General features: G+C 29.8%; 2 protein-coding genes across 4 annotated transcripts; both read left to right on the top strand.

Moving 5' to 3' along the window:
* Positions 1-1,036: 1,036 nt before the first annotated feature.
* On the top strand, positions 1,037-4,954 carry LOC132922732 (cell-death-related nuclease 7-like). The gene is made up of 8 exons (XM_060986398.1): positions 1,037-1,222; positions 1,325-1,501; positions 2,340-2,514; positions 3,507-3,750; positions 3,829-4,032; positions 4,240-4,345; positions 4,418-4,562; positions 4,645-4,954. Exons 2-8 carry the CDS (start codon positions 1,380-1,382, stop codon positions 4,747-4,749), a joined length of 1,101 nt encoding a protein of 366 aa, XP_060842381.1. The 5' UTR covers positions 1,037-1,222; positions 1,325-1,379; the 3' UTR covers positions 4,750-4,954.
* A 284-nt stretch (positions 4,955-5,238) lies between these two features.
* On the top strand, positions 5,239-9,719 carry LOC132922323 (cell-death-related nuclease 7-like). Of its 3 annotated transcripts, XM_060985788.1 has the most exons (8): positions 5,239-5,315; positions 5,767-5,883; positions 7,321-7,495; positions 8,208-8,448; positions 8,553-8,756; positions 8,974-9,079; positions 9,151-9,295; positions 9,384-9,719. In XM_060985788.1, the coding sequence occupies exons 2-8, from the start codon at positions 5,777-5,779 to the stop codon at positions 9,480-9,482; spliced, it is 1,077 nt and encodes a 358-aa protein (XP_060841771.1). In that variant the 5' UTR covers positions 5,239-5,315; positions 5,767-5,776; the 3' UTR covers positions 9,483-9,719. The 3 variants fall into 3 exon arrangements, with proteins under 3 accessions (XP_060841771.1, XP_060841772.1, XP_060841774.1); XM_060985789.1 differs by lacking the exon at positions 5,767-5,883; XM_060985791.1 differs by lacking the exons at positions 5,239-5,315; positions 5,767-5,883 and adding an exon at positions 6,604-6,756.
* Positions 9,720-9,768: the final 49 nt, after the last annotated feature.

The following is a 9,768-nucleotide window of genomic DNA, read 5'->3' on the forward strand; positions in this document are numbered from 1 at the left end:
TACCCCTGGTGCGGTGGCTATCATTGTAAAGTTAGCATTGTTGGCAATTTTTTTAGTATATATTCAAATACCTACTGTATAAACAGTCTTTTTCAGTATAAAAAAAAGTAAAAAATTACTTTACAGTTTACATCGAATATTTAATAGGAATAATATAAAATACATTAGCAATATTTACTTACTATATACATACACAACTTGATTAGGTAAGTATATATAATAATTATTGTATTAATATTTTAGCTGCCAAACGAGCTCCTCGAAAGTTCTAAATATTGTATTATTTGTTGTTTAATAAAAAGTAAATTTATACACAAATTGTATTTTTTAATTTTTTTTTGTGGGGGGGAAATGGAGGCAACTAAATTATGTTGTCCTGTTGTCCATGGTTGTAACTTTTCTATATGCACCCATGCATATGGGCTGTGAGTGACAAGTGAGTAATAACATGACGATTGATTAATTATATATATGCCTATATTTAGTCGATGACATATTATAAACAATAATAATAACAAAGTTAAAATAAGACCATCCATCAATGAGTTGTGTATAAAATTAGAAAACTTAAATTTATTTTATATATAATTAAGAAATGGTGAAATTGACTGTGTAAATTATTATAAAATGTCTTATTATACAACGGAGGAACTGAAGTTAAAAGGTTGCAATAACTAAACGCCTATACCGAATTTTATTTTGTGACGAAAGACTATTTGGGGCCGAGATATCAGCATTAAGAATAATAATGAATATTATATAAATATTTGGGAATTGGGGGATTAATAATAATTATATAATTTATATAAACACTAAAAATCTATTTCATATCCCCTCCTCAAGAAAATCCTATTTACGCCCCTGATGTATTTAATTAGTTTAAGCATTAATTATAGAATAGACTATTCTATAATTAATGGTTTAAGCCAATACAATTTAATAATTATTTATTTAAGCGATAAGGAACGTTGACCGTCAACCAAGTTCATAATCTGAGACAATAATATTATATGGTAAATTATAATACGTAATAAATTGAATCGCAATATTTTTACCGAAATGTAGACATGATCCAATAAAACTTATACAAGAAACTTCATTTTTACAAACTCTTTTTATTTAATTCAGTGGAAAAACAATTATTTTTTTATCAATCGTGAGATTCCGTAATATAATTTCACTGTAATTGTTAATTGTTGATCTTTATATGTCAGATAATAACGTAAGATTTTCTAACCTATAGTTATAATATTATATAACCTGCTACCTACATATTTGTACTGTGTTTTAACTTATTATATTTTTATAAAATGTTTATAAAAAGGCATACATTTGTTGGTCTTATTGCTGAAGACGCCAGAGTGACAATTTTGAAATAAATGTCTAGTCACAAGATGGAACGAGCATTTTCGATATGTATGGTCGTCTCGATGACCGTCATTGTGGTGGCATTAGGCGATCGACTACAATGTAAAGATCCGAATGGACAACCGGTTGACTGGTAAATAAAACCGATTACATTTTTAATTGGTAATTATTATATCCTGTATAATGTATTATATTTGTGTTTATATGAAATAATTCCTATCCGCTAGGATATCCTTAAATATCGTTGAAATACATGATTTGATCTATTGACAATATATGATGGCGGATAGTGCATTTCACATGTACACTATCCATACACAGAGGACCGGATTTACAAAGGATTTCCAGGATTGACAGGATTGCCCCTCCATTTGCCCCCTATAATTTAATGTTAAAAAAATATAAATTAGTAAAGAAATTGTAAATCATTATTAATATACAAAATAGTAAATATTACTTTAAAGAATTTTTAGACTTAAGTTATATTATTTTAAGTTTGACTGTTATATTCAAATTAAATTTGCTTTTTTTAGTTTTACTGTTGTATATTCTTGATAATAATAAATAAGGTATATTTTTGATTATTCATTTAGAAAATAAATATAACATATTATACCCAACATATTTTTAGCAATACATTCTTGAAAATATGGTACAAAAAAAATTAATGGGTGATCGAGTAGCCATATATAAATGCCACACCAGAAAACATTTTCGCCCGGTATCGCCCTCCCTCTCAATAACAAATATCTGGCGCCGCCACTGTTCAATAGGTTGAAGTAAAAATCATTATCAATTATGCTTTACAGTTTACACAATATATAATATATGTGATATACTAAATATGTATGTGTGTGTCATCATGTGTGTACCTACACAAAACATTAATTATGCAATTACAAACTAATAAAACATTTTCCCGAACCTATAATTTCTTATTATATTCATTTATTTTAATTTGTTAAAAATAGGTTTACGGCTATCAAGCTGCCAAATCTCAAGTCAAATTTATCCGATGGGACTGTTTACGTCTACATGGACGCAAAGAACCAGGAGTGGACATACTTTACAGGGATCATAACCGAAAAGTCAGCTATCGGACACACGGTATCCCAGATGTACACGACCAGCAAAGCCTATAACGAAGTAATTTTCTTAGAAATACAGTAATAACTATTATATTATTTTCTTCTATATATACATTTATTGAATAAAGTTTCGTAGTTAAACGTGAACCAATAACTTAAATACATATTTCAGCCGTTTTAGGCATAAGTCTTACAAATACAAAGTTTGATGAGAATATCATCATCATCAATCATCATAATTCATAATAATTAATTATAATTGAATTCTTGACATTCTGGTATTTGAAAAACACATTTAGAATTATCTAAATAAATTTAAATTGTTAGAAAATGTCTCATGGTTTCTATGATATATAGTATATACGTATACGTATTAAAGTATTATTATTATGTCTTGAATTGTATCAATTACACGTTTCAGTCACCCCCGAGATCTAAAGCTATAGATACCTGTGAATTTCGAATTTCGATTATATATGTCGCATCTCGCATCCACTTAATGTAATCGTATTTTTCATGAAATGGATATCCATTTCATGAACAACGATCATATCGTGTAAGTCAAATTTTAGTTTATGAAATGGACATATATTTTATCCATTTCATGAAATGGAAACTCTTATTTTACACTTAGTGTAATATTTTTAATTAATTACATCAATGGGTAACATTTTGTGAAATCGAAATAATAATATTGATACGAGTACACGAATCTAGTATCTTTAAATTGTAAGCATTAAGATACTAAATAGGTACCTATTTTAGAACTTACTGTACTATACTAATAAGTAATATGTTATCGATAAATAATCGCATCAATTGTATGAGTTTAGATTATATACGTAGATTATATATACGTTTAGATTTGAGGAGAATACCTACGTCAACTGTCTGCAAGTGTCACCATCCTTTTCATTTGATTATTATGTCTTGAATTGTATCAATTACACGTTTCAGTCACCCCCGAAACCTAAAGCTATAGATACTTGTAGATTTCGATTATATACAATATAAATTATAGCTATACCAATACATCCGTATATTTTGTAGTCGATAATGTGGATCGTATACAACGATGAACCGACTAACGGTCCAGTAACATTAACGAAGGGTCACTCCAAAGGTACTGTGGTAGCCGACAACAGTTCGGGTTTATGGCTAGTGCACAGCGTGCCCTTATTCCCACAGTTACCTTACCAAAACAACAATTCGTATACGTATCCCAAAACCGGTGTAAAATACGGCCAAAGTTTTCTGTGCATGTCCATGATGGCTGACGAACTGGATAAAGTAGGTGAGTATCTAAACACATCTATCATAACATGTTTGGACGGTGACTGAGTATTAATTAATTATTTTATCGATCCTGCAGGCAATCAGTTAATCAAAAACGAGGTGTTGGTATACGGCAGTCACTTCGGAGGTGATCTGAAATCCACGTACCCGGGTTTGTACAACGCCACTCTGCCGCACAAAACTCCAAGAGTGAAAAAATATGAAGTGAGGTTACAGCCTCTTCGCTCTGCCGAGGGCGTAGAGTTCTTGTCCATTGCTAAGAGCAGGCACTTTGGAAAAGGTAAACTTTGCACGTATTTATATGAGCTACCTATTATGTTACAATGTAGGTATTTAAAAGTCAAAACACATTGTTGACATATTTATATACGAAATAAAAATACTATAATCGGAATATCAGTCAGTAGTAATAATGATTTTCTTGTATTTAAATAAAATTGTTTATTTCATCATACAACTGTAAGTTATTATCTGTTAATTGTTGTAGATTTATATGAAGACTTAATCACACAGATGGCACAGTCAAATGTATACACAGAGACTTGGTTGAATTCGCCTGGTTCCTTAAATTCGTCATGTTCTGGTCACTACAAGTAAGTTGATGTAGAAATAATGCACTAAGTACATAGTTAGATTAATTTTGCCTTAATAATAATGGTTTTAAGGACTATGAACATTGAGTCGCTGGCCATGAAGAACATTAAAGGGTTGAATAATGTATGGTACAAGTCATCCTTGGATCATTCCAAATGGGTTGTGACTGGGAAGAGTTCTGTACACTGGACTTGCATTGGTGACATAAATCGAGCTGTATGCTTATATCTTAAATAATATACTATAAAAAATAAAAATACATCAGTATTATTTAACATTCAAATGTTCATGGTTTTAGGAACACCAGGAGATACGTGGAGGTGGAACAGTATGCATAAAATTAATGCCTGTATGGAATCAATATAAACAACTAGTATCAAGTATTGAAAAATGTAAATCCTAGTGCTATAATTATGTGGATTTTGTCTAAGTATTTTTATTATTAAAAATGTCATTGTTATGTATTTTATTTCTTAAGTATATTCAATGTACTCGTTCAAAGTTCTGAGCAGAGCGATGAATTTATTATTGATTTTATAATGATTATCTGTGTAATAATATATACAATAAGAAGTTGAAAAAAAATAAAAAAAATGTTTGATGTTTAACTTTGAGTTGATCCTCGATTTAGTATAAATAGTATCAAAAAAATGATAATATATACTTTTAAGAGTTCAAAATAAAAGTTCCTAGTGTTTTTCTAAATAATCAAAATTTAGTAAGAATCAACAAAAATTTTTTCTGAGCACTTGTTTTTGGAAAATATCAATATTGATTATATTTTTAAAAATGATTTATCTTAGCACTTATATATAATTGCATTAAACAAACATCGTTTACCACGCCACTGGTGGTAACATATGATTTTATGTTTTGGATGTTCAATGACCTCCATAGGAATAAACTATGAGCAGATCAGTAGCACATTGAATTCAACGTCAACTTGTCCGTACTGTGCTACAATTTCAGGTAATTCATTTTCACCTTTATGCCATGATTTAATTTTAAACACTGTAATGTTGTTTTTTGAAGCAACAGCTGCTAATTATAAAAGAACTTTAAATTTAATGCTAATCTTTTTATTATATTAATTTGTCTTTTTTTATATTAACGTTAATGATTAGGTATACAAATTTTATGTAGGCAATTATACTGATAAGTTTTCTATTTTACACGTAAGTCATATACGTGTAATGTGTGTCTAAAATATTTTATTTTATTTTGTTTTACTTTTCACTTTAACTTTTTATTTTTTATTACCTATAGGCTATAGGCATAATATTATATAACTTACTATAATATATTAGTACTTTGTTTAAACTTATTCTATTTTTATAAAATGTTTATTAAAAAACATTATATTGCTGGTCTTATTGCTGAAGTCGCCAGTGTAGTACTTTCGAAATAATTGTTTTGTTAGTTGTTACAACATGGAACGAGCATTTTCGATATTTGTGGTCGTCTCGATGACCGTCATTGGGGTGGCATTATGCGACCGATTACAATGTAAAGATTCGAATGGAAAACCGGTTGACTGGTAAATAAAACCGATTATGTTTTTAATTATTATATCTAGTATAATTTATTACAATAGTGTGAAGTGCCGGATCTTTAACTCTGAGGTCCTGATACAAAAGAAAATGTAGGGTTCCCCATAAAAAAAATTTACCGTACAGTATTTTTTCCTTTATATTTTTACTATAAATTAAATTGCATTATAAATTTATAACTATATTTTAACATACTTTTATGGGTAATAATGTAATATAATATTTAATAAATTATTTATTTAACATAATTATTATTTATTACATAAATATTTATGGGAATGCTGTGCAAAGCAAATAGCTTACAAATAATATATTTATTAAATATAACACATGTATACTAGCTGAATATATTTTCAAATGTAAATAAAGCAAGTAAATTTTTTTAAATTTTTATATTTTTTCCTTGATTTTGTGTTGGCAAAATTTTCAATTATTTTTTCAATACTTAGAGTTTTGGTCCATTATTTCTCTATATTTAAAATTACTATACCAGATAAACGTTCTTTTCAACATTATGAGTTTTTTTTTTTTTACTTTATTGCCAAAATCTTGAGCTAAAGCTGATAAAACCCATTTTGAGGTCTTGAGATTGAGATATTACTGGTAAAAAAATTGAACAGAGTTTTAAAAGTTTGAAAAAAGATTTTTATTTTATTGTGACACTCTGCTGCATCCGAAATAACTAGAATTAAATTATTGCTACAGCAACCAGCAATGGACATACCTGGCTGATAGTACAATATGTTTTATCCTTATTTGCGTTCTGAATGTGCTCCGCTCATCACAGAAGCTCCGTCGTAACCATGGCCTCGACATTTTTTAATATCCAAACCGAGTTTCATTAAAACGTCTTGAGTAAGGTATACATAATCAACCATAGGAATAAATTCAAAATAGTTCCAAACCAAAATCCAATACACCATTTAAATAAAACAGAAAAAATTTCACCAAATATCTATTTTATTTTATGGTACTTGATGTTTAATACAGATAATATCGGGACCCCCGGTGCAATGCACAGCTTGCACCGGCTGTTTATCCGGCACTAATATAGCGTGTGCATGTAATAATTCCTTTCCGTATTAAACTATTAAATATCGATGAAAATACACGATTTGATCATTTTGATCTGTTGACAATAGGGTGGCGGATAGTGCAGTATTTCACATGTACCTACACTATCCCGCGGTTGAAGTAAAAATCATTATCAATTATTAAAATTAAGCTATACTCAATAAATAATACACTGTAGTACTGTGTAATATATATGTAATATACTAATACGGATGTGTTTGTCTTTATGTATGTACCATTGTACAAACTAAAAACCTTAATTATGCAAATACAAACTAATAAAACATTTTTTCGAAACTATGATATATTATTTCTTATTATACTCATTTATTTTAATTTGTTGAAAATAGGTTTACGGCTATCAAACTGCCAAAACTCGATTCGGACTTGTCGGATGGAACCGTTTACGTCTATATGGACGCAAAGAACCAGGAGTGGACATACTTTACAGGGATCATAACCGAAAAGTCAGCTATCGGACACACGGTATCCCAGATGTACACGACCGATAAAGCTTATAACGAGGTAATTTTCTTAGCAATACAATAATAATTATTATATTATATTCATCTTTATTTATTGAATAAAGTTTCGTAGTTAAACGTGAACCAATAACTTAAATATATATTTCAGCCGTTTTAGGCATAGGTCTTACAAATACAAAGTTTAAAAGGATGATTTGGTGATCGTCATAATAATTAATTATAATTGGATTCTGGTATTTAAAAACACCACTTATATAATTGTCTATATGTTTTTATTTTGAAAATATTACTCAATAATCTTTTATTATTGAGTATGCGATCAAAGTTTATACTATCAGAAAATTTCTCAGGAATTCTATGATTCATTACGTGTATAGAATACTTTTAAAATATATTTTCCAGGAGATAAGGTTCAGAAATCAATAAGATTTTACCATTTTGCTGTTTCCAAATGATTTTTAGGATTTTTCACTTTGTATCTCCATTTTATGTTTATATGATGAGTTTTACTACCTATCCTAGAGTTTTCAGTTAATATATTATACGCACGTGTGATATCAGATTTGAGGAGAAGACGTGAACTGTCAAGTGTCGCCATCCTTTTATTTAATTATTATGTCTTGAATTGTATAAATTACACGTTTCAGTCACCCCCGAAACCTAAAGCTATAGATACTTTTGGATTTCGATTAAATACAATATATATATACATATTCAGTATAGCTACACCAATACATCTGTGTATTTTGTAGTCGATAATATGGATGGTATATAACGATGAACCGACAAACGGTCCAGTGTCGTCCTCGAAGGGCCACTCCAAAGGTGTAGTGGTAGCCGAAAGCAGTTCGGGTTTATGGTTAGTGCACAGCGTGCCCTTATTTCCGCAGCTACCTTACCAAAACAATACGTACATGTATCCCAACACCGGTGTTAAAAACGGCCAAAGTTTTCTGTGCATGTCCATGAAGGCTGCGGAACTGGATAAGGTAGGTGAGTATCTATACTTACACAATACACATTTCTATCATAGTATCATAACATGTTTGGGCGGTGACTGAGTGTTATTAACTGTATATGTGTTATCGACCCTGCAGGCGATCAATTAATCAAAAACGAGGTGATGATATACGGCAGTCACTTCGGAGGTGATCTGAAATCCACGTACCCGGGTTTGTATAACGCCACTCTGCCGCACAAAATGCCAAAAGTGAAAAATGATGAACCAAGGTTACAGACTCTTCTCTCTATTGAGGGCGTAGAGTTCTCGTCCATTGCTAAGAGCAGGCACTTTGGAAAAGGTAAACTTGGCACGTATCTATATGGGCTACCTATTATGTTACAATATAAGTATTTAAAAGTTAAGACACTACATTATTAAGATACTTACATACGGAATAAAAATACTATAATATCGGAATAGCACTATAGCAGTCAGTAGAAAAATATTTTTCTTGTATTTAATAAAAAACTGTTTATTTTATCAAACAGCTGTAAGTTATCTGTTAATTGTTGTAGATTTATATGAAGACTTTATCACACAAGAGGCACAGTCAAATCTGTACACAGAGACTTGGTTGAATTCTCGTGACAAATTAAAGTCGGCATGTTCTGGTCAATACAAGTAAATTGATGTTGAAATAATGCACTAAATGGGTAGTTAGATTAATTTTGCCAAATAATAATGGTTTTAAGGACTATGAACATTCAGTCGTTGACCATGAATAAAATAAAAGGGTTGAATGATGTATCATTCAAGTCATCCTTGGATCATTCCAAATGGGCTGTGACTGAGGAGAGTTCTGTACACTGGACTTGCATTGGTGACATAAATCGAGCTGTATGCTTATATTTTAAGTTTTAACTACTATAATATAAAAAATAAAAATACATTTGTATTATTTAACATATAAATGTTAATGATTTAGGAACACCAGGGGGAACGCGGAGGTGGAACAGTATGCATAAAATTAAAGCCTATATGGACCCAATATCAACAACTAGTATCAAGTATTGAAAAATGCTAATCCTAGTGCTATAATTATGTGAATCTTGTCTAAGTATTACTATTATTAAAAATGTCATTGTTATGTATTTTATTTCTTAAGTATATTCAATGTACTCGTTCAAAGTTCTGAGCAGAGCGATGAATTTATTATTGATTTTATAATGATTATGTGTGTACCTACCTTATATGTTATATGGTACATAATAATATGTATGATAAGATGTTTAAAACAATAAAAATATTCTTCGATATTTAACTGTGAGCGGTTTCTGAATTTAGTATATAGGTAATATGTATTTTTAAGA

This window comes from Rhopalosiphum padi, chromosome 2, assembly GCF_020882245.1.
Source record: "Rhopalosiphum padi isolate XX-2018 chromosome 2, ASM2088224v1, whole genome shotgun sequence".
In the NCBI taxonomy this organism is placed as follows: Eukaryota; Metazoa; Arthropoda; class Insecta; order Hemiptera; family Aphididae; genus Rhopalosiphum; species Rhopalosiphum padi.